We start from the raw sequence: 26,727 nt of genomic DNA on the forward strand, positions 1-26,727 counted from the left end.
AAAACAATGAAATGTAGAGTTAATACATCCAGAAACAGTTTAAGATCACTTGAACTCACAATAGAAATGAGCATATCTGAAGACACTTCGATATAAGGGTTTTCCTTCATTGCCCCCAATTCTTTTTCAAACCATTTTCAACTTTATAAAGTTGTCTTTATAAAGACTGTCTTTCACAGTCTTCAATTCTGCCAATTTCACCATACTGAGAACAGACAGGATCACCATGAGCCAAGCATTTTTTCCCCAAATTCCAGTAGATAAGTTTTTTTTTCCTTTTTTCAAGTCTCAAACAGAATTTCTTTTAATAAAACACAGTTCTGGAAAAATTCACCAGCTTCTATTCCACATGAAACAAAAAGAAAATTTCTAATTACTGCAGTGTAATGTGCAGTGTAGAATACTGCACATTTTACACCTCACCCCTGTATCTTCACCCCTGCCCTATATGTTGTGGGCATGTGTGAGCGTATGATATGGCCAGCATAGGGAACTCTCTGTGTATCAGTGGATAAGAGGGAAAGTGATGATTCATTTGACCCTTGGTCCTGGAAGATAGGTGAAGGATGCTGCTTATAAAAACAGGGGGGAGGGGGGGAGAGAATCAATCTGGGTACGTTTGTTTTTCCTTTGATTTAAGGATCAGAAGAATGATTAGATATTGAATAAAAGAATTAAAATCAAGTTTGCTGAAAAATATTGCTTAATTTAACTTCATTTTATTGCTTAGTCACCATGCAGTCTTTTTAACAGGGACTGTAAATTTGATTCAAAAGTGGCTGAAGATAGTCCTTGACTTTGAACAGTCACAAAATGAACTATTGTAAGTCAAGGACTACTGTAGTCACCTTTGAATCAAATTTACAGTCCCTGTTAAAAAGACTGGATGGTGATTAAGCAATAAAATGAAGTTAAATTAAATTAAGTGTTAATTTAACTTAATGTTGAAGCGATCTACACCATATCAACAAGAGGTTTCACAAAGGTTTTTGTCCTCTTCGTCATTCTCCTTCAGTGATTTGTTGTTGTTGTTTTTGTTAGGATTGTGTAATGCTTAGAATTTGATCTCTGAAAGCTGCTTTACAGCATCCTGGTGTATGAATGTAGCACTTGTCTGTAACAGTTTAGAATGACCACTCTGTTATTAATAGTAAATGGAGTTTTCTTTTTCTCAAATCCCAATTGTCATCTCAACATCTCATCATTAGACAAAATGCTTAAGAGAAATTGAAAAATGGTTACGTCCACTTTTAAAAACCACGTTTTAAAAATAGAAACTTGACCACTTTTTTTTTTTTTTTTTTTTGCTAAGAACCGTTGACAAGGGATAGAGAAGGACAAAGCTTTGTTAATTCATGGAAATGAGATCCAAATTTCAGGTAGTCTGGATGTATGATTCCACACATGTTCATCATATTGACTTTACAACCCATGGAGACACAGAGTTTGATGACAGGGCACCCAATGTTCCCATTCAGTTATCCACAATAATAGTCAATGTTAAACTCAATTAAGTTAAGGCTCACAAACATGCTTCTTGGGGTTGGACAGCAAGAGAAACATAACATTAGCTTCACAACCATTTCATTTTATTCCAAGCCTGCAATTTAACATTAAGCCAAATTGGGCCTGGAGCCAAATAAATTTGAACTGGGTAAACCATTACATAATTATCCTTTGAGCAGAGATATACTTTAAAAAAAATATATTAGGCTTAATTACAACTATTCCTCAACTACAGATGCTAAACGTTATCACAAAAACAGTGCTTCTCCTTGGCATCCATTACAGTTGTTGAAATACTGTTTTTAAAAACTTCCTAGTATAGGAAGGTATGTTAGTGAATGTCATTATGGTGTATAACTAAGATATATAAGTGAATACCTAGAATGAAGGAAAATATATGTGACACAGGATAGTGTAGCAATCTGGGTCAATCTGTGGGACCAGAGGTTTAGTCTTTCGAGCACTGAATACCTAGAGTTAATTGCCAAGCTTATTCAGTCGAAATGGCAGCATTTTTTTTCATTCTTGCTTATTCCAAGAATGTATAATCTTGTATAAAAGTGATTAATACAAACTTTAGACATTTTAGTTTTGAATCATGAAATATGGAATGTTGTTCAATTGAAATTATTGAAACTATTAAAACATTATACCATAAAAATGAGATCAAGCAAAACAGATAAAGTTTACTGCACTACAGGTAGGATTTTGGCCTAGAACAGGGGTCTCCAACCTTGGCAACTTTAAGACTTGTGAACTTCAACTCCCAGAGTTCCTCAGCCAGCAAAGCAAAGCTGGCTGAGGAACTCTGAGAGTTGAAGTCCACAAGTCTTAAAGTTGCCAAGCTTGAAGATCCCTGGACTAGAAGACTTCCAATGTCTCCTTCAACTTTATGATTCAAAGATGTATCTTTGTTTCCACCCCCAACCCCCAATCCCTTAGGGCATTTCATAAAAACACTTATTTTCAAAAATAAGCCTCTTGGAGACGAAAAGGGCAAGAATATGAGAGCAATATCCAGCACTGTGAATCTCTTTATGATTGTGTGGGACATAGGATAAAAGTAGAAGTAGAACCAGAGAACATGGGTAAATATTTTTCTTCTGTAGGTAAAAAACTGTACAAGTAATAACAAGTCCAGAATCTTATACAGAACAATGAGAAAACATGAGCCAATGTAGATGAGTGATTGCTATCAACAGTCCTATGCCACATGTCTTACTCTTGAAAGAGATGGGAAGATGACACAAAACTATGTATAGAAATAACTAGAGAAAAAGGAGCCAACAATTTTTGACACTCAGTGCCACATTCATGCTGCTTAGTTACTGGATCTTAACTCTTAATAAAAGGCAACTGATATTGGAAAGGCTTGTGATGAATAACTGTTGAAATATAGATATCTTGAAAGAAAGTATGCTTAGCATGAAGTAAAAAAAAAAGATAGCAGGCAATTTCTGCATTAGAGTCAAAAATAAGTTTGCTAAATGTTCTTGGAGACCAAAAGTTTCATTGTTGTTTGATGAACTTGCAACTGTAAAAATGGCAATTACTTCTCAATGAAAAAGTCATCTCATTGACTAAACTAAGAACTGGATTCAGAAAGACATTACAGATGGAAAAAATGACGAATCAAATTAATGAGAAAAAGGTTAAAGATTACTTCCTTTCTTAAAACATGTAAGGAACAAGTCCATAGAAGCCAAACTCTCAAATGGAATATAAAGAATTACCCATAGTGATGAAACCAAATCTTACTTTTACTAATGTTTTTAATTAGGTTAAGGAAAATATTACCCACATCTGTTGAGAAACTTGTACACTGTCCTGAAAAAGCTGAGTCTCTTTATAACCTTCATGAACTATGGAAAAATTAAATTAAAAAATGAAAATTCCGCTATTAAAATAAAAAGGAGAAATCTCTTTAAATACAAAGGTATAGAAAGCATCCTGAGATCTTGCAATCTTACAGAGGAGTTCGAATTGCAACTTCCATCATCTCTGATAGATGGACATGCTGGCTAGAATCTATGAGAACTGGAATCAAATGATGTCAGCCTATTTGATCTTAAGGGAAACATCTCAACTTCTCAGGGTAACTGAACATTAAACTGGGTATGAATAATCACAGATGGAATGCAGAAAGAAACTTTTCATCGTATTGTCTGAGTGTTTCTGCATGTTTACTGATTTTGATTTTCCTTGTTCCTTTGCTACGTTTAAAGAATACTTACATGGTAAAATTTGGCCATATTTCAAACATCTCACACAGTTAATTAAAAAAAAATGGATAATTAGTTAAAGTTTTGCAAAATGAATAATGTGAATTTTCCACGTTTAAATGAATACAGCTCTTTAAACAGGAGTGTTAAAATATTGTGCCTACACGTAGCAATGTATTGTGATGTATTTATATGTAATACATACCATACAGTTAATGATCTTGTGATTAACTTAACAATCAGATTGAAAATGGTTGTAAAATCATGCAATGACTTAACAACCACTTCATTTAGCAACCAAAATTCTGGTCCTAATGTTAGATGTAAATTGAGGACTACTTGCATGTATATGATTCATTACAGTTCTAGCACCCAGACATTTAGAAATTTTTCTTATTTTAAGTAGGACTTTATTATTCTTAGCACTTTAATACAACTATATCAAAAAGGAAGAAAACAGAACATTTAACTAGATATAAAATAAATTATAGAATCATAGGATCATAGGGCTGGAAGGGATTTTGGAGGCCTTCTAGTTCAACTCTGTCGTCTTATGTGAGCTGCCAAAATAGGTAATCAAAAAGGCAGAAAGTGGAAGCTCCTTATTAGCATGTAATGACAATCCAGATATTTAGAAGTCCAGATAAACTAGCCCTAATTTTTCCCTACAGGGTTATGTGTTGGGAATTAACAGATGTCTGGAGCAAAAATAATTTCCAGTTCTGGTTAGATTCCTTTGGGACAGAAGTTTATAAAGTTTATATAAAAGTTTACAAAACAGATAATTTTGTATATGACTTAGAACTACGTCTGCGTTAAATATGTGGAGTTTGAGGCTGCATTAGATAGGAAGATTATGGAAACAAAGAAAATAAGTCCAGCTGCCAGGACTCAACTTCCAGATCTGGATGACTGAGAAGCTTCATCAACGTATCTGGAAGCAAACTATTTTCAAGGCAGTAGTTGCTGTTGCTAGTTGTAACTCAACTCCTTATGTCCTAAAAAGTCCTTTTATTTCAAGATTTTTGCAAATCTGCTTCCAACTGATAGACGAGGTAATACAAAAAGAAGGTTAGATTGAGCAGAAGAATTTGTGTACAAAAAACAAATAAACAGCTTGATTTCCTTTTTTTTAAAGGAAATGTTTAATCCATGAACTTCATATTGAAGAACTATATACCCAGTGTTAATTTTAAGAAATTAAATTTCAAAAATTGTTTTGAAAACTTTTCCCAAATACATCCTGTACAAACAAATTTTCAAAGTTGTCCTTTTGTAGTTTTATTTATTTTTTCCACAATGGAATGCTGGAAAGAAATGCCATCAAGGAGCTCAAAATCTATTTGTCTGTCTGTCTGTCAACACGGCAAGTCTCCCCAAAGTGAAAAGAGCAAGTCCTAGTTTGGTGTGGAGGAGACGCCAGCAAAAGAAATATCAAGTTTGAAAATGAACTGGATCCAGTTAGAGGCTGCAGAGATTTTCCCCCTCCCATTCAGTCCTATGGGAGAGGTGGTTGGATAGCAACTTGGAATGCTGCTGGCTGCTCCCCTCCGAAGCCCTCCTCCCTCCTGATCATGTGATCCTGGGTGGGCCTGCTATGAATGGGTTGGAAAGAATTTCAGAAGCTGTGTTCTGCCTGCTTTCCTTGTTTTGCTTCTTCTCCATTATCTTTATGTGTCCAGTCTTGCGGAAGCAACCCGTTGATTAAATCGACCTCAATAACAAATGACCATAGAAAAACCTATTGCAATTCAAGCCTATCAAATTCTCAGCGGGAAAGAGAAATCCTGCCCGAACTTTTTCTAGTTTGAATTTGATCCGGCCAAATAAAAATGAGAAGATTTTATATTCCAAGGTATATAATGTTACTTTAATTACAGAAATTAACCAAAGGTTTTGGCCATACATCTCCTATAGGGCAAACTTTTTTTTTTTTTTTGCTAATACTCTGCTGGGAAAGATATTAAATAGAAATGACATTTGCAGGGGAGAATTAGCTGACAAGGAGCGTGTATATAGGATCACTGCTTCCCATTCCAATCAGTACATCCATGTCCTTTGTGGTACTTTTCTTTCTATAACAGTTTTTTAACAGAGGTGGGGAAAACTGCCAAGAGGAATGTTTCTAAGGGGACTGAGAAGGGAAGAGGCTAGAGAAAGAATTGAAATCAGATGGAGAGATGATACAATTGGGATAAACCCTTTCCTTTCATTGGGGCTCCTGTTGTTTCTTTAACTGTGACACATAAGTAAAGGGAAGCATGGAAATCAGTTTTGAGCTTTGGCTGTAGACAGTGAAAGCTACATGGCAGGGAAACCAGGAATTATTCCCCAACTCAGATTATATGAACTTGTGAATAATTTAAGGGCTACAAAAGCTCACAAAGAAGGGGCTCAACCTGTTTTCCAAAGCACCAGAAGGCAAGACAAGAAAGAATGGATTGAAATGAATCGAAGAGAGAAGCAATCTAGAACTAAAGAGAAATGTTCTAAGTGAGAACAATCAACCAATGGAATGGTTTACCTTCAGAAGCTGTGAGTGCTCCATCACTGCAGGCTTTTAAACAAGAGACTGGAAGAGCCACTAGTCTGGAATGGTATAGTGTCTCCTGCTTGAGCAGAGGGTTGGACTAGAAGACCTCCAAGGTCCCTTCCAACTCTGCTATTCTGTTATTTGTCAGTCTTCTGATTCTTGGCAGAGTCAGCAGGTGTCAGAATAATTTAAATCTTCCGTGATCACAATTGCATGCCTCTTTGAAAAACTAGCCACCTGATATAGAAAGGCCCCATCTATATTGTTTTCACTTTTTCTTCAAAGTCCATGAAGATCCAGGTTTGGAAGAATACTGATAGTATATTTGTTAAGAATTTCATGGTATACCACTACTAAAGACACTAAAAAGACATTTTCTCACTTAGTTCCAAAGTAGAGGTCCTTTTCCCCCTTAAATAATTTGAGTGTGTGTATTTGCGCATGTGTTTATGTGGGCATGATAAAGATCAACCACTGAAAAAAATGAACATGAAAAAATAACTGTGTCCTACAAACCCATAATTTCTTTTTATATTTCCTGAACGTGACCTGGACATTTTTAGAAAATTCTTTGGATTTTGTTTCCAAAACATATGACTGTCCAGAGGCAATCTGCAAATGAAATAACCCAGAAGTTTACAGGCCCTTTGAAAAATATCACCATGTATCTGGACACAAGTCAAAGCACCAGTTTATGAAACTGTCAAGAAACAAATGTTGGAAAATTGCTTCCTACACAGAATACGAACTCAGAAAACTTTCTTAGAGAACAATGACCACTAATAACATTCAGAAAGGGAGCACAGAACAGGTAAGCTATTTTGAAATAAGAAACCATCTGATTAAGCTAATCTGCACATTTCTATGGCTCCAAAATAAATAGACACGTCATTCACCATGTCTAAATATTGTTTCTACAACATTCTTGTGATAAAGCTTGGAAAGGTTAAATTACTAGTCATTATTTACCTTGACTAATGAATTTGTCCATGTTGTCTTTAAAGGGCTGGATGTGTTCTTCTAATGAAAACTGGCAAACCTTGCCTGCTTCTGTCTCACACGCTGAAAATTAAAGTAACATGAGGATTTGAAATAAAATGTTGATTTATAACATTCATTATAAAGAAAAGTAGACTTTGGTTTATAGTTTTCCTGTGTTGGATCCCAACAGACGTTTAGGATGAGTTGCAAAGACTGATTTCTCACTGAAAACGTACATGTTTTTGTTGCATTACTGCCACTTAGTCTGCCTAAAGTTTATTAATGACATATGATTGGTCATGGAAATCTATATTAATCTAATTTTTAATGCACAGCAATACTTCAATAGTTATCATTGCAATGCCACCTATCTAAAATAAAAATGCATCTCACTAAAAAAAAAAAAATCAGCATGCAGTATCATAGTAGCAATATCCTATCTGAGCCATATAAAAGGCTCAGCTGTTTGCTTTTCTGATGCAAGCCAAAATTTGCATCACTATGGATGTTATGCATGCAGAATCCAGTAGCAAATATATATATTTAAATATATTGGCCAAAGAAAAGCTCTTTAACATGCAAATTAGTACATCTATATGTTGTTATTGCTTTTTTTCTCAAAACAAACAAACAAAAAGTATTGAATTCTACTGGCTATTTCCAAATCCCAACTAAAATGTGGTGAATATTTTATCTTTTATGGTTACAGATTTAATACTTATTGTTAGATTTATAGCTTTTTCTTCAGGAACTCAAAGCTACATACATAGTAATCTTACTCCAATTTTTCCCCAGTAGTTCCCACATGGACAAGTTGTGGTAAGTGATAATAATAACTGGTCTAAAGTTACCAGTGTGCTTCATGATCACCAAAGTACTTCAGCTTGGGTCTTCTCAGTATAGATCCAACACCTTAACACTCTATATTCTTACCACAATAAACCCATAAAATTCTCTTCTGAACTGTCACTGACATTCACCATTTAAGAGAAAAGCAGAATAAAATTATGAAAGACCTTTAAAATATTGAATGGTCTGCAAAGTTGTGGGTAACCTTAACCATTTATTTCAAATCACATCCGAAAAAAAAAAAAAAAGAAACCAACTGCTTATGCTCATGCTAAGATATTGAACTGATTGATGTATTTATTAGGTTATCAAGCTCAGATAATTTAATGGTTATGTTTAAATTTAAACTAAAAATTAAAATGTTAAACACAGAAAGCAAAATCTATTTTGCTCTTCACTATTAAGGGTACATAGTTGTGGGTTTTATTTCCCACATGGTCCTAAAATTTGGCAGAATGGCAATTAAAATTTCAAACTTATAATAACTGGAATTAGAAAAAAAATGACATTTTGTGGTAAAACCCAATTTTTACAAATTTAAAAAACAATGAAAGGAATTAAGGTAGCTTTTCCTCATCTTGGCACCTTCCAGAAACAACTAGACATTCTATAAGAAATACTTCCAATAAAAATGAAAGAAGATTGAGTCAAAATGTACAACAGCTATTTGTTAATTCCTTAACATTGCTTTTCAAGAATATAAAATCAATGACATGGCTTTGAAAATAAAATAGTTTTTGAATCAGACCTAGAGAAGGTGCATTAAAATTACATTGGGAAATGAATATTCCGTTAGAGCAAAACTGCCAAAAGTCTTAATGAAAGTAGTAAGACTTGTTTAATAGCTGAACCTGTTTTGTTTTTTAAATTAACTAACATTTGCTGCTTGAAGAGATTAAAAAAATAATAATACTGGATCTGCCCACAAGTGCAAATCAGATAGCCAAAACTATTTTTAAACTCTGTGGAATCCTTTACTCAGTTACAATAATTTACCAAGGCTCAGATCACACACACTTGTAAACATGTTTAACAACCCTACCATGTAAATTCTATTGACCTCAATGAGACTATTCATGGTTACCAAAGTTTAGTGTTTATAGGCTCTGTGTCTAAACAAATGTGATGTTAGGCCAATTACACAGTAAGTGCGGGAGCTGTGGTGCAATATAAGCTTGTTTTGATCGCTTATGTGGTTTCACTGACTTCTGTTGTCTCTTCAGGGAAAACCAGTCTGGTTTCTGACTTCAAGAGCAGAAAGTAGAAAACAAAATGTACATGTTTAGAGTGAAGAATGAACCATTGATAGTTAAAAATGGAGTGATTTTATTCTCTTTGCAATGCTCAAAGCCTTGGACACAGCAAAAATGATCCTCATCTAGAATATGCACACAACAGATTCATGATCACATGTGTGTTTGTTTGTTTGTGTTTGTGTTTGTGTTTGTGTTTGTGTTTGTGTTTGTGTTTGTGTTTGTGGTGTTTGTGTTTGTGTTTGTATTTGTGTGTGTGTGTGTGTGTGAGAGAGAGAGAGAGAGAGAGAGAGAGAGGGAGGGAGACAGACAGAGAGAGAGAGAGAGAGAGAGAGAGAGAGAGAGAGGGAGGAGGAGCTCGGGAGCTCGGGAGCAAGTGACAACTGACACATTTTGGCTAAGGTATAGGAGGAAATATTGATGTTATTATCAACAACAATTAATTAGAATCAGTATTTTGTATTATATCAATCCCCCATCATCCTTTTTGCCCAACTGAAGACAAAATAAGTGGATTCAATTTACCGGTAAATTTATGGCATCACAAGGATGTGACAACTCACAGACACATACAGATATGTATCTGGATTCCAAATTTGCTGCTGCTTCTGGTAACAATATGCTATTTACATGACAAAAGTAGCATGTGAGGTCCACAAAAGGACAGGTCTCTTTCTCCAAATACAACAGCTTGTTTCCAAGTTTCTGGGTACATGTGAAAAGTTCAATATGCATTGAATAGTTTGTCAAACCATAGCAAAAACAAAGCAAGCAAACAACAGCAGCAACAAATCATAGTCAATTAGACTGTAGGTGGTATTAATATTGAGGAGTGAAAATGTTATGAAAGTTCAGCTAAACTTCTTTAGTGTATAGATGATGCACTTTCTTGTGTGCTTCATCTTAGTTTGGCGCACTTTGAGGAGAAGAATACTCATGTGCAAATGCTGTTTGATTTTAGACTGGCATTCAACACAATCATTTTGTGAACAAACTGGGCCTATTAGGTTTTAATCAGTTGTGGGATTCAAGTAATTTAACAACTGGTTCTCTCCCTAATGATTTCTTCCAACAACCAGTTTGCCAAACTGCTCAGAAAGTTAACAACCAGTTCTCCTGAAATGGTGCAAACTGGCTGAATCCCACCACTGGTTTTAATACTTCTTTATGTAACTGGATACTTGATTTCCTTATTGATAGGCTCCAGTTTATGCGAGTCGGAAGAAACATTTCATTTCCATCTCCTTGAATATGGGTTCCCCACAGGGCTGTGTCTTGAATCTATTACTGTTCATCTTGATGACCCATGACTGCTGTGCCAAGTCTGCTATGAATGGTATTATGAAGTATGCGGATGACATGACAGTGATGGAACTTATCCAGGGGTGGGTTCTAAAATTTTTTACTACCGGTTCTGTGGGTGTGGCTTATTTTGTGGGCATGGTTTGATGGTCATGTGACAATTCCTTAGGATTTAGCAGAGGTGTCCACCAGGCTTTTAACTGCTTGCAGAGCCGTACCGGTCTACCCATTTGTTTTTGGAGTGTTCCGGTCTACCTATTTGTTTTTGGAGCACACTGGTCTACCACTACACTGCCTTTTACTGCTGATCAGCTGTAGGGCGGCCCTTTGAAGTGCCGCAGTAAGAGTTTAAACAGTTTTTTTCTTCTAGCCGATCAGCTGGAACTCGGGAGGCAGTGAATAGATTGGGGGCAGGGCCAGGCAGAGGTGGTATTTACTGGTTCTCCAAACTACTCAAAATTTCCACTACCGGTTCGCAAGAATTGGGGAGAACCGGTAGCAACCCACCACTGAACATATCCAGTGAAGATTCTTATAGGGAAGAGGTGAAGGCTTTGGTAGACTGGTGCAATAAAAATAAACTGGTTTTGAATGTTAACAAAACAAAGGAGAATACTGTTGATTTTAGATAGAATCGGCATAGTCATACTCCACTTTGTATCAAGGATGCAGCTGTGGAGGTGGTAATAGTATTAAGACTCTGGGGGTGTAGATAACTAAGAATCTGATTTGGTCTCTTCATGTATTATCTTTAGTGAAACAGGCAAACCAGAGTCTGCATTTCCTGTGTTGTATAAGGAGAGTAGATATTTCTCCTTCTGTCCTGCCCACTTTTTACAGAGGCACAATTGAGAGCATTTTAACAAACTGCATCACTGATTGGTTTGGTGGTAGCAGTGCCTTAGATAAAAAGTCCATACAGAGAGTGGTAAGGACAGCCGAGAAGATTATAGGAAGCTCGCATCCTGTTATTCAGGATATTGCTTATAAGCTCTATGTGCTTAGAGCTTGAAGTATTGTTAGATACGCCACACACACACTTCATGATTTGTTTCTTTTGCTCCCTCTGGGAGAGGTTTCAAAGTATCTATAGCAGGACTACTAGATTCTGTAATAGCTTTGTTCCTTATGCCATCCATCTTGTAAACTTGCAGGATTCTTTTTTTTCCGTCATATACATCCAAACTAAACTCTGATGTTTCTCTGTGTCATGTGTGTGTGTATATATGCGTAATGGTTTTGAGAGCTGAATGCAACAAAATTTCATTTCAATGTATGCTGATTAGGGTTTTAAATTGGCAATAACGTTTTTATTCTATTCTATTCTATTTTCACCTGAAATTGGAGGAGAGGATATTATAATACTAAACCTCAGTTACTACACCTCTGGAAAATGTATTAAAAATACACACAAAGTTTACAAATTCAATACATGAATTGTCCCTATAATTTAAACATGGAGAGATGTGTGCCTCATGAATGCATTTTATTTCCTGCTCTAAACATTCTTCCAAACCATTTTTATTACTGTATAATGGACATATGCATTTGAAAATATTCTCCACAAGATTCTCATCTGATCTGACTACCCCACAGCCACAGAGAAGCGGTAAAAGTTGGGAACTATAAAGATATTTTGGAATGTAGCATCAGAAGGGGAAATCACATTTAACTGTGGGTATACACCTTCCCTTTTAATTACTTGTTCTGGGAAAGGATTGTTCTGACTTAGGCCAATGACTGTTGGGGCTTCATAACCCTCTCCCAGAAGAGCCTTCTTTGGAGCTTTAAGGATTGTAAGACATGACTCAGAGACTGAATGAAATCTTGCCTTTCATTTACATATGGTTTCAGTTTAGAAGTCTGGATACTGCAGTGTTTCAGTCAATTAACCCTTTCAGCCATATTTGCAAAGACTACTGCTGTCTGAGGATGCGGCAAGGATGATGAGCTGGCCACAAGAGCCTTGTATGAGATGGGTCAGCAGCAGTCATGCAAACCACTGAGGACCTCAATAGCCTCATTACCTTTAAATTGAATCACATCCAAAGATGCAGCTCTTGTGTGCTGCTGTTCCTCATTCTACAGGAGAATAGCCTTGGAGTGTTTTTATGTCACTCTGCAACTTAGGTCTATCTAAGTCAGAGGTCTTCAAACTTGGCAGCTTTAAGACTAGTGGACAGCAGAGCTGGCTGGAGTTGAAGTCCACAACTCTTAAAGCTGCCAAGTTTGAAGACCTCTGATCTAAGTAGTTTAGGATTAGCATGGCATGGAGGTTCCTAAGAGTGATTCTCCACTGCCCTCTATTGGGGTTCCTGACCTTGGTTAGCCAGAAAGTTTGTTTTGTATTCCTACATAGCTGATAGATCACCTGACATGCCACTTCTCAGTTGTATAATTTTCCCATTAAAACTATGTTTCTCAGCTTTGGCAAGTTTAAGATGTGCGGAATTCATTCATTCATTCATTCATTCATTCATTCATTCATTCATTCATTCATTCATTTATTTCAATTTGTATACCACCCTTCTCCTAGTGGACTCAGGGCGGTGCACAGCCAGAACTTAAACACATACCAATACAAAATTTAAATTTTTTAAAAGAATTACATGACTTTGGCCCAGAATTTAAAACATTCAAACTAAAACCCATTGACAATTTAAAAAGCTAAAAAAAAAAAGGGGGGGGGTGTTCACGCCAGCCCTGCTTGATGGAAAAGAAAAGTTTTTAGGGCACAGAGAAAGGCCCGGAGATCCGATATCCTTCGTATCTCCGGGGGCAAATCGTTCCAGAGGGCAGGAGCTGCCACAGAGAAGGCCCTCCCCCTGGGGGTCACCAGCCGACATTGCCAGAGAGGAGTCCCTCTCTGTGGGAGCGTACTGGTTGGTGGGAGGCTATTGGTGGCAGAAGGCGGTCCCGCAAATACCCAGGTCCTATGCTTATAACTTTCATACATTCTTAAAGTTGTTGAGGTAGAGAAACAGGGCCTTAAAAACTACACATTGATCACACTCATACAAACACCCATTCAGAGCAAAATATAAGTTAGACATATTTATAGCATAACTGTAGAAAGCATACCAAGAAAAATGAAACCCTTTGATGTCAGAAAATTAAAAATAAAGTTTCAAACAAAATTATGGAATTTTCTATAGGAAATTATGTGTTAACCGACATATAACCTACATATTTCAATGGTAAACTGTTTCCTAAATTTGACTGTGAATCACATAGTACATTGTGAAGTAAAATTGAGTAATCCAATCCAAAATTTTTCCCTACCAGTTCTGTGGGCGTGGGCTTGGTGGACATGGCAGGGGAAGGATATTGCAAAATCTCCATTCCCACCCCACTCTGGGGCCAGCCAGAGGTGGTATTTGCTGGTTCTCCGAACTACTCAAAATTTCTGCTACCAGTTCTCCAGAACCTGTTAGAACCTGCTGGATTTCACCCCTGAATTCAAGTAATATTATGGCATCCTCTCAATAGAGTTATGTAATTATAAGTTAGCATTGAACAAGACAGAATGTTTAAAAACATATTAAGATTATGACTTTTTTCACATTTTTTGAGTTCATATTTATTGATCTCTTATGTTTAAATTTATGTATAATCACTATATGCCTGAAAGTAAAATCTCTGTAGATTTAAATTTAGATTTTGATACAGTTGGAATTTTACTTACTGAGTTATGGCTAAACTGAGCCTGTTTGTTTCACTTAGTTCTTATAATCTAGATCAGGGAGTGGCTTTCCCCAGCAATGGCTATCATAACACCATGCCTCAAGGGAATACATCTTCCTAGCAATATTATAAGATTACAAGGTTTTTTTTTGTACCTGAGCTGTTTACAGTAGATTTAGTAGGTGTTTAGCACCAAGGGTGGCATGCTGCAGATGCCTAAACTAAAGTCCACCACTGTCTGCTATGATTTAAATAGTGCAATGAACACTTGTCCACAATATATATTAAGTTCTAACTAGTAAGTCCTTCCTTATTGATACTGATGATTTTATTGATGGTGGCGGCGGTGGGGGGCTATCCCCTTCGACTCAGTGTTGACTTCTAGCTACAGCCAGGACTAGTCCTGTACCGTATTTTTCAGAGTATAAGACTCACCGGAGTATAAGATGCACCTTAGTTTTTGGGGAGGAAAATAAGAAAAAAGCTGATTGGCAGGTGGATCGGCCTCCCGGAATACCCCTAATCAGCTGTTCCCAGAGGTGAATTTTAGCATCAGGTTCCTTGGTTGTCAGTTCTGTGCCTTGCTTTTTTTTGCTTTTTTTCCTGCCTCTGAAACTTCTGAAACTCTGTTTCAGAAAAAACTTTCTTTTCTGCCTCTGAAAGCCTCCAAAACAGAGCTTCAGAAAAAAAACCCTCTGAAGCTCTGTTTGGGGGCTTCTTTTCTGAAGGTCTGTTTGGAAGCTTTTTTTCTGAAGCTCTGTTTGGGGGCTTCTTTTCTGAAGCTTCTTTTCTGATGCTTTTTTCAGCCTCTGAAACCTCTGTTTGAGAAGCTGGGCAGGGGTACATTCAGAGTATAAGATGCACCCAGTTTTTCACCTTCTATTTTTGGGGAAAAAGGTGCGTCTTATATTCTGAAAAATATGGTAGTTTTCTTGGCAAGATTGCCTGTTTCCTAGAGCTGAAAGAGTGACTATCCTGAAGTCATCAAGCTGGATTTGTGCCTAAAGCAGGACTAGAACTCATGGCTTCCCCATTAGCTCATTACCTTAATTGCTACACCCAACTGCCTTTTATTTATTTGGGTTTTTTTTTTAAAAGAAAACTTTTTGCTTTTTAGGTTAATTAATAGCAGTACATAAAGTGTCTTGATGTAGATACCAAGAGTTCCTCTGTGTACATTTTCTCCTTTAAAAGCCTTTCCTGTTCCCTTCATTTATATGTAAAATAAGAGGTCATTCCTGTAGGTGTCCCAAGGTTTCACCCTTTGGAATGGCTTCTCTGCAGTGGTGAAATGCTACCAGTTCAGGCTGGTTCACCCGAACTGGTAGGGAAAAATGCTACTGGTTCACTGAACCGGTAATAAAAAATGTAAAAAAAAAAGTTCTGATGACCAGCTGAGCTGTATGTATGTTTTACTAAAGACCCTAAGAACCAATATATAAGCCACTCAGAGTCACTTTGAACTGCAAGATGGGTGGCGTATAAATTTGATAATACAGTAGTAGTAGTAGTAGTAGTAGTAGTAGTAGTAATGGCACTTGGTACCAGGTCCAAGAATTTTACAAAACACATCAAGAAATTGCAACTTCCTGCAATAACACCAGCAGAACTGCAAAAAAACTGCGCTACTCGAACATCGTATATTTTAAGAAGATACTTGGTTGATACCTAGGATGCTGGCAGCAACCCATATCAACCATTAGCACCAGTCAATCGTATTTGTGACACATTTTTAAATGTTCAGTTGACTGAGTTTCATGTTTAATGAATAAAAGAGATAATAATAATAACTCATTGGCATCAATCTTATTTCCAAGCTATTTTTTAAATATCTAATAAAAATATTATGATCAAGCAAAGAGAGACTTTCAGAGTACCGAACATTAAATTTCCCAAACTAGGATTATGCTGCAGCAATTTTTGAAAGAAGATCATCTAGCACTATGTCCTGACATAAGTTGGGGATAAGTCTATCTCAATTTAAAAGAGATTTATTTTTGGGTAGTTGTGCATATTTGCAAAAAAATTTCCTAGTTCGAACTGAAGTCTCTTGAAAATATACATGTTAAAGTCATATTTTCAGTTAGTTCTAAAATGTGTGTATGTGTGTGATTGTGGTGGAAGGGATGAAACCTTTCACAAATCAATATCAATATTACATGTAAAATATCTCTGTATTGTATCCGTGGATCCAGCTATTCAATATGCTTTAAGACAGCAAGGTGATTTAAGTCTTGTAGCAAGTACTAACATTTTGAGTGCAGAATGAGTGAATTACCGAAAGTAATAGCTTGACACAACTAGATCAAGAAACTCTGGTGACAGTCAGGAGAGATCAAAAGCAGATCAGATTGCTTAACAAATTCTGTGTCAAGGAACGGAGAAAGGCACAACTGAGGATCCTGGAGAGCTGTGAAATTGAAGGGCAATTAATGGAGCCAAACTGGTAGATATATTAATAAAATCCTGAGCTGTCTCAGACCTTTTGTTTATTAAAATGTCTGTCTGCTACATAACAGATTAATGCCCAGCCACATAAAGCTTTAAAACAAATGGAAAAGAAACGAGTGGCAGCTGAAGAAGAAATATCATGGAAATTGTTATTTCAACTACAAAAAAATAAAAAATAAAAAATTACTCATATTCTAAAGTACAAGAAAGCCGCCCACATCCTGAAAACATATCTAAAATTAATGTTTTTTTTATCTAATCTTCCTTACGTCTTTTTCCTCCTGAATTAACAAAGTTCAACACACACTTCTCATAAAACACGCAAACAAATAAGGTGTGGAATCTGTGCAGTTACTATTTTAAAAATAATGAAGAAAAAAAAAAGATTCTTCCTTGCAATGAAATTCAGTTTAATTCTCCTTTTTAGCCCTATGTACACTAAAGATATCATCCAATTACGTACCATAAAATAAATATTGTAATTACAAAAATAGTACAGGTTTGTTTGAGAGCCAGTTTGGTGTCAAGCTAGAAACCAGGAGACTGTGAGTTCAAGACCCACTTTAGGCACAAAGCCAGCTGAGTGACCTTGGACCTGTTTATTTCTTTCAGTTCCAGAAAGGAGGCAATGACAATTATTTCTGAAAAACCTTTTCCAATACAACTGCAGGGACTAGTCCAGGCAGTGTCTGAGAATTGGACACAATTGAACCGAAAACTACCCACAGAGCAAATATGAGCATCAGATATGGCTAGTTCAGGGGTGAAATTCAGCAGGTTCTGACAGGTTCTGGAAAACCGGTAAAGCGGAAATTTTGAGTAGTTCGGGGAATCGGTAAATACCACCTCTGGCTGGCCCCAGAGTGGGGTGGGAATGGAGATTTTGCAATATCCTTCCCCCAGGAGTGGGATGGGAATGGAGATTTTGCAGTATCCTTCCCCTGCCATGCCCACCAAGCCACACCACGCCCATCAAGCCATGCCCACAGAACCAGTAGTAAAAAAAAATTGAATTTCACCACTGGGATAGTTGTACCAATTAACTGTTTCTTCCTTTGTTGATACAAGTTTTTGGCACTTTTAGATACAGGAAGAAGCTCCTCATGAAAGGAACTGTGTTTTCTACATGCATGTATTTAATTTGGGAGGGCAGAAATAAATGTTTTAAATTTAGCAGGCGTTTAAAATGTGCACCAACACCAATACTCCTGGTCACATCCACATCTTGGGTCCCTAGTAGTCATGCTTTTTTTTGATGCTGTGCATGCCCTTTGGTACAGCCTTCGGAGGGATCCAGCTGGCTCCAACCCTATGGGCCTTTTACAAGGTGCATAGGATTTGGGTTGGGAGGGAAGGCAAGTCCTATTGTTTTATTGTTTTATTTTAGTGACTTGAAAGATAATGGTGGGGGTTTTTGACCCCAGGAGTACATTATAGTAGGGTTGCATATGGATTTTATGAAGTATGTCATTGTTTTTGATTTTAATCTCTGTATGCCACCCAGAGTCACCTTTGTGAGATGGGCAGCTCTACCACTCAAATTGTTCGTAAACTAAGTTAAGGAAAGCTAAATTAAATTAAACTAAACACAACACCCTGGAAATTATTCAGTACACATCCTTCATTTATTAGTGCCATTATCCCTTTTAATTACTTTTTTATTAGTGACTCAATAATCATAGACATTATGCTCACAACCCTAACTCTGATTGGTAGAGAAATCATGAGTGCATAAAATCAATTCCATCTCCTTCATCTCTAGTCTGAGCCAGAAGCTGTCTTGTGACTTATGACATTGTCTTACCCTTCTGTTTGGTCTGGCTTCTGCCTTGTCGCCAGCTGCAGCTCAAACATTTCAGTGAAATGCAAAGTGCCATTCTTACACCGTGCATACAGCAAAAGTGGTCTGACTTACATTTTGGCTATGCTGATCACATTCTCCCATGTCCCTTGGAACAATACATTAGAGGAAGGAGGGCCAGTTTAGTGGTAGAAATAGTACTACACTTCAAGACTTCCAATACACTAATTGTAGGGTTGGTCCTGTAATGATAAACCTTACTAATAACCTTTCATTATTACACAGGTATTTAATATCAGCACAGGAAGTGCTGATATACTATTCTTTCATGTGTTCCAAATTCTAGAGAGAGAGATGTGCTGCAAAATTGAGAAAGAGACCTCTCTTTTTATTAGGACTTCTATTAGAAATCGACATTTAAGGCAAGGTAGGTAGCCTATTTCTGGCTGAGAGAAGGATAGAAGATTCAAAAGAAAGGGAGATGAGTTGTCAGGAAGAGTTCATTCATTGTTTTTTAAAGCTATTTTATGAATTCATCCATTTAAATCTATTTGGTTATATGATCAAGCTCCTAAGATTACAGGTGGTTTACAAATGTCTACATAATGTGTTACTCTAAAGTGTAATGATTAAGAGTATGTCTCTCATACAGCATTACTAAAAAACTGCTTTCCAAGCTGAACACCAAATGAAGCACTAATAATTACTTCCCAAATAGCTACTGAAAAAAGACTGCTTTGACAACTGTGAAAGCTAAAAGAAGAGCATCTCTGCTAGAAAGGGATTTCAAAGCTTTGGGGCTATGACTAGGAAGGACAATTTTAGGGTTTACATTCCATCTCGTTCTTAATTCAGGAAGGCAGGTTTTAACTACAGGAGATTTTCCTTAACTTTAATCCTCTACAGCAGTGTTTCTCAACCTTGGCATTGTTTCTTGATCTTGAAGATATGTGGACTTCAACTCCCAGAATTCTCCAGCCAGCTTGAAGGTATTTACCTTTTTTATAGCAACTTTATGCTGTGTTTCAATTTTCATACATTTGTTCATTTTCATTTCCAAAACCTATTTTCTGATCAGTCACTGCTATCACAGTATTATTTTAATCCAATTCCCAAGGCAAAAACTACTTTTAGCCCCTATATTTACCATGTTTTTAATATCTACTGTATTAATCAATATCATATACACTCACAAAAGTGTTGATATTTTGCTCCACTATGTATTTGCTTTTGCTGTATTATGGTACTTCTGCTATTTTTAAAGCCTGTTTATCCAGTATGAACAGTTCCTTTTGGAGTTCTTTGTGAATCACCAGTCTTGGTTTCAATCCTTGGGGACCCAGAAAATGAGGGCCTGCCTATATAATGGAAATCAAAGTTTAGGGAAAGTGGCTAGAGCCAAAGATATTAATTTTGACAGCTGGAAAAAGTTAGTATATTTTATATCAGCTTGCTTGGCAGGAGACATCCCCCCCCCTCATTCTTTCTTTCAGTCTCTCTCATTCATTCTCTCTTATATAGTATTACATATCTCTAATCCTTACAATAGGCCCTTAAGACCTGCCAATATTACTATTCCCATTTTAGCGTTAGTATATTGAAGAGAAGGGTGAGGCTTAGAAACAAAACATGAGCAGGACACAAAATTCTTCACGTTTGTGGGCAGAGCAACTGGGTGGATGGTTTCTCCTACAATTTCTCCAAGGTGACCTCCCCTCCAATCATTGATAACTGCACTGAAAAGGTGGAATGAATTCCTCCAAAAACTTCTCCTGGAATTTAACCGATGCATTGGAAATCAAACAGAATGCACAACTCTGAAGAGATATTTCTAAAATAAAGAGAGAACATTTCCACATACCCTTTGGCTACATTTTAACACAAAAAGCCCAAGGCTATCATGTTCCCTTCTTGAAAGGAAGTTTAAAGTTTCTTGACCCAAACAGGCCCGGCTGCCTAGCTTCCTGATTTGGACACTGCATTTGCCACACAATTAAGATAAAAAGGAAAAACATTGTAGGAATTTTTTTTCCTGCCCTGTGCTAGACAGAACAATAGCAAATCGCCTTAGAGAAACTAACACTTGTGGCAAAGATGAGATTCGAACTGAGCACTTCCAAATCTTCCTATTCTTTGCCCAATCTCTTAGGATTTCGAGATAGGTTGCAGAAACATGCAACAACCTTGGTGGATCAGTATTGTGGAGGGTTTTTTCTGCAATTTAGCAACAGAATTGTATATATGTGTCTGTATGGATAGAAATCCTTCTTAGTTTCATGAAACTAATTCTGCAAAGGGTGTAGCCTAAGAAATCTCTGAAGTTTGTTTTTGAAATATACTGATAATTTAAGAAGAATCTTCAGCATTTCTTAGATGAAATTTGATTTCTCAAAGATTGAACCCTGAGAAAAAAATTATATATTTAAATATATATATTTTATATACAATATTTATATATGTATTATATATTTAAAATAAAATTGATACATTTCAGATTTACAATTGAATTTTCCCATTTCCTTTCTTAAGACAAATCCATCTAAATCTTTAAATATAATTGAAAACGCAACTTAAGGCCTGACATACTTCTGTATCTGAGAATTTGACTGTCATAGTGGCTTTCTCATTGCCATTTCTTGTATGCTTGATGGCACAGATTAGAGGTATTTACCAGCATGTTCCCATGTCTGCCTAGAAGTCAAAGCTTTTACCTCTCAAGTCTTTTTTCAGTTTGCGAAGATCCTTACTGAACTCTTCAAATTTTAGCTGAGAAGCTTGAAAAAGATCCTGCGGTTCTGGAAGAGGGAAGATGCATTGTTCTTTTCCGGCATCCTGGCAAAACAAATAAACAGGTCGAATAGATAACATAACATTGAGACAAGAACTACATATTTTTCTCTCTTTCATTAAATATGTTACCAAAGTGATTCAAGAGCAAGTATCGCTTAAGGCAGGGCTGGGGAATCTGGTGCTTTCGCCAGATTGTTTTGGCTCTGCTAAATTTCTATATTAGTGATACCGGTAGTATAACCTGTAAAGGGAATGTTCTTGATTGGGTGGTTGTGAGATGTAAATGCCTTATTCCCTAATGTGTAAATAATGTATATATGGGACATCGGGGGTTAACTTATTCTTTGGTTCCTAATGTATTCATAATTCACCACTCCCATTCTTGGCTCCACCCCTTGTATATATAAGGAGCCACCTTCACCATTTTCCTTGCTTCTATCTGTGAATATTCAGTGAATATAGAATGCCTGTTATAATTAAAGAGAAATATATTTAAACCTCTAACTCTTATTATCATTATTGAGTCTGATCCTGAAAATATTGCAACAAGCTGGTAGCAGAGGATGGTTAATTGACTCAATAAATACTTAAAGATGTCTAAGAAAGATAGGCCCAACACCAGGGCCTACAGCAAAGAAATAGAAACTGAACAAGAAATAATCAACGAATCCACAAACGCGATTTCGAGAGAATCCGAAGAATACACCACTGAAGAAGAAGAACTAATAAATGAAAATAATGACCAGGAGGAAATCGAAATAGAAAATAACGAACTCAGGTCAGAGATATTAAAACTATTAAAAAGCCAGAAGAATGATGAAAGCCTCATCGCGAATCTCCAAGAAATGCTGAAAAACAGCGGAGCAGCGAGAGAGAAAAACATTGCTAAAGAAAAACCCAAAGACCAAAAAACTGTGAGTGATATGACTACAGAGAAAGTCGTTATGAAAAAGAAAAGATGTGATCCCGCGCGAAATTTTGAATGGCAGCCATCTTGGTTCCAACAAGCCTCCAAAGTGAGCGAAGCAGAGCCAATCAAAATGCTCAGTTCAAAATTTCTGGCGCGAAAAACGTTATCAGACAACGAAAGCGAAAAGGAAGATTCAAACTCTTCAGAAGAACCAGAATCAGAAAGCGAAGACGACTTAACGAAATCCCAAGTAAAGTCAGCAATGAAGACGCTTTTTGCTGCATTTGGGCCAAAATTAAAAATTTCCAAAGCGACAACGAAGAAGCTAGAGAACAAGCTGATACCTCAAGACCTGCACGCTCCCATCCTGACTTCGAGAGCGACGACGCCCGAGCCCAGAGAGCCATGTCGATTCCGCCCTACACCGCAGACCGGATCAAGTACCAACGCACACAAAAGAAAGAAAAGAGCAGTCGCCGCCATCAAAACTCCTAAAACCGAGCCAGAAACCGACTCGTCTGAAGAGGAGCGGAGCGAGCGAGCTGCAATGGAGAGAACCTTCCACGACGACGCCAAAGAAGAAATGAGCAACGCGCATGTGCGAAACTACGTAGACGGTCCGGAAAGACTTGAACTGGCCAGAGAACCGCGCAGACTCGTTGCGAGCATCCCCATGCCGTTTTGCAATTTCCTGCACTTGCGAGACCACGGACTACCTCAGGTTGTAAGTAATGAACAAAATAATGTGGGAAACTTACCCAGTGACTTCCCAAAACTTAGAGTTGATGGCATTAATTTGCAAGAATGGTATCAACAGCTCCAGGTTGTCTTTATGAAAGAAAATTTGCTATTCTTTATCACTAGTCCTCCAAGAAGACCTTGGACTTTAAAAATAGATTGTTTACATCATAGAGAATTTTTCTTAATAATATCTAGCGTGTCTCCTACAATGTATCATAGCATCAAACCAAACCTAACTGTTTCAGAAATAATTCAATGCATGTTTAATCTGTTTCACAGCGATAGTGTAGCTACCACTACAAGAATGTCTAAGGATTTCTTTTCTTCCAGAGTAAAACCAGGGGTTTCCATAAGTGAGCATTTGATATCTCTAAACAAAATAAGAGCTGAGCTGCATTTGAGGGGGGAAGTGATTTCAGATCAAACAATGAAAAGTGTTATTATCAATTCACTTGATTCATCATGGGATAGTTTTATGTCACACTTAGACACCATCAATCTAGGATATTTATCCATAGAAAGTCTATCTAACAAATTGATAGCAGAAGACAATTCAAGAAAAAATCGTTCCAGCAATCACACAGAACACAAATCTTTTAGGAAGGTAGCTTTCCAGGAAAAATACAATGAAGCTTTTAAATGCCATAATTGTGGGTCCAGGGAACACAATAGAAGAGACTGTCCCAAAATCTCAAAGGAGAGACATAGGTCAGAGTATAGGAGCAAATACAATTATAGACAGTCTTCCACAGATAGACATAAATATAGAAGCCCACCAAATTACAGAGATAGTAGAGGGGGTAGAGAAAATTCAAAAGAGAGAAAATCTGGTTCACTGAATGGACTAAATAAACAAGACAGCACTAAAACACAACAAAATGAGAACAATAATTGGCTTATTGATTCTGGGGCAACCAACCACACCACTAATAACAAAAATATATTGTCTTCATTTACAGAAGATAAATTTGTAATAAAGGTAGCTAATCAAGAAAAGGTTCAAGTATTAGGCAGAGGAAATGTGACCTTGCCTGGCCTAGGAAAAATAGAGGGGGTATTGTTAATTCCAGAAATACCTCATAACATACTAAGTGCCATAAAACTAAGCAGAGATTCTGACATCAATATAGTTTTCTCAAAGGGGAAAGCAACTTTAGAGAAGGACAAAACAAATGTAGGCACTGTGATGATTAAAGGAGGCCTACCCTATCTAATAACAAAAGAAAGATGGTTACATAACATTGATTCAAATATGGAAGATTGTATTGAGGCAGATGATGAAAATGTTAGTAACAGTGACAATGATGAATGTAAAATATCTCATGATCACGCAAATACACACAATGAGAAGAAACCAAGAATAGGTAAACCAATTCATGATGAGTGTGCTCACATCTTGCATAGGAAGTTAGGACATGCAAGTTTTCCTGTAGTACAAAAAATGACTGAACACGCAGAAGGTGTCAAAATAAAAAATTGTGAAAATTATTTGGAATGCTCAGTATGTAAATCCACTAAACTAAAAACTAGTCCCAGACCAAAAAAATCCAACAGATCAACTAACAAAATTTTTGACTTAGTACATATGGACCTAGTTGGTCCATTAACTCCATCAATCACTTATAGAAAACGTTACTTCCTAACAATAGTAGACGATTACAGTCGCTATGGTTTTGTTTACACATTAAAACACAAGGATGAAACCTTTCAGAAATTTAAGGAATTCTACAAACGCATAGAAACACAACATAATATCAGAATAAAACAAATTATGACAGATAGGGGATGTGAATTCATGTCTAAAGAATTCTCCCAATGGTTAAAGGATAGAGGAATGCTACATTTCATGTCTAGTCCATTTTCTGCGTTCCAAAACGGGATTGTAGAGAGAAAGAATTCCACACTACAAACCATGATTAGGTGCACATTAGAGGATGCTGGTTTAGGCAAACAATTTTGGTCAGAGGCCTTACATTATTCAAATTACACTCAAAATAGAACCTGGTCCAGTATTGTGAATAAAACACCATATGAGGTGATGTATAATAGGAAACCCAAATTAGCACACATGCACATATTTGGAGTCACTGCAGACGTACACATACCTAAGCAGTTGAGAAGAAAGGGAGAAAACGTATCCAGAAGATTAAGATTTATGGGATATGAAACTGGCACCAAAGGGTACAGATTCATTGATAATAATAACAAATTTATAGTCTCCAGAACAGCTGTGTTCCATGAACAGGCCAATTGGTCTAAATTACATCTTAATGAAATATTTCCAAATAAATGCAAAGATACAAAATCTTGTGAGGAAGGGACAATAGAAAATCAAAATATCAACAAAAATAAAAACAAAACCAAAACTTGGACAAATAGTCAGCACAAAATAAAGACAGACACATTAACAAAAAAGGAAGCAAGATATTTGCATGATAACCATAGCAAACCCGAAAGAGCTATTAGAAACAATAGAAATCAAGTACCAAATAAATACAGAGATTACATAATGCATATGGATGGTGAACAAATGACACCTAATACATATGAGGAAGTATTAAAACTCCCTCGTGAAGAAAAGGAAAAATGGGAACTAGCTATGAAAAAAGAGATGGAAAGTTTGCAAGGATTAAATGTGTTTACACCTGCGATTGCACCTAAAGATAAAACGATTATAGGTACCAGGTGGATTTATAAAATTAAGAATCTAGAAGGAGGCAATACTCTATACAAAGCTAGATTGGTTGCACAAGGTTATGCACAAAAATATCCGGAGGACTACACTGACACATACTCCCCCACAGTGAGAACAGAGAGTGTTAAAACAGCTCTAGTAGTGGCATCTGCACTCAATCTTGATGTATTTCAATATGACATACAGACTGCGTATTTACACGCAAAACTAGATAAGGAAATATATGTAAGAGCACCACACAGTCAATACACTAATAAGAATGAAATTTGGCTATTGAACAAGAGTCTATACGGATTAAAGCAATCTGGCAAAAGATGGTACGATTGCTTGGTAAAAGTACTTAAGACCATGGATTTCAACGCTACCACTGCTGATAACTGTTTCTTTGTAAAAAAGAGTGATGATCATATTGAATTTGTATTAATTTATGTAGATGATATTTTATATATAGGAAAACACAAGGAGAGAAGAGAAACCTTTGTAAATAAGCTAAACGAACATTTCTCGTTGAAATCTCTAGGTAAAGTAAACAAATACCTTGGTGTACAAATTAACAAAACTAGAAGGGGATTCAAACTTACTCAGAAAGATAAAATCATTGAACTTCTGAACAAATGCAATTTAAACAATGCCAAACCCTGTGACACTCCTATGCAAACTGATTTCCTTAGAAACACTGATGAATCTTCCCCTGAATTCAAGGATAATACATTTTATAGATCAGTCATAGGTTCACTTCTTTATATATCTAATTGGACCAGGCCAGATATTGCATTACCACTCAACTTATTGTCAAGATATGTTAGCAAACCAACAATGTATCATTGGGAAGCAGTCAAAAGAATTCTAAGATATCTGAAAAGTACATTAGACTTTTGCTTAGTATTAGAACCTAGTAATGATAAAGAACCAAAACTTACATGTTACGCAGATGCGGATTGGGCTGGAGATATATCATGCAGAAAGAGCACTTCTGGTTATATTTTTCTATTAAATGACTGTCCAGTTT

At 36.6% G+C, this 26,727-nt stretch overlaps 1 protein-coding gene across 1 annotated transcript in view; it reads right to left on the reverse strand.

Moving 5' to 3' along the window:
* FMN2 (formin 2) overlaps positions 1-26,727 on the reverse strand; it is a 202,838-nt gene that overhangs the window by 31,381 nt on the left and 144,730 nt on the right. The window contains 2 exon segments of the mRNA XM_070950697.1: positions 7,231-7,323; positions 21,294-21,414. Of these exon segments, the coding sequence (XP_070806798.1) occupies positions 7,231-7,323; positions 21,294-21,414 (214 nt within the window).

Source organism: Pituophis catenifer, unplaced genomic scaffold (assembly GCF_029215685.1).
Source record: "Pituophis catenifer annectens isolate HBS135680 unplaced genomic scaffold, rPitCat1.0.hap2 SCAF_1, whole genome shotgun sequence".
Classification (NCBI taxonomy): domain Eukaryota; kingdom Metazoa; phylum Chordata; class Lepidosauria; order Squamata; family Colubridae; genus Pituophis; species Pituophis catenifer.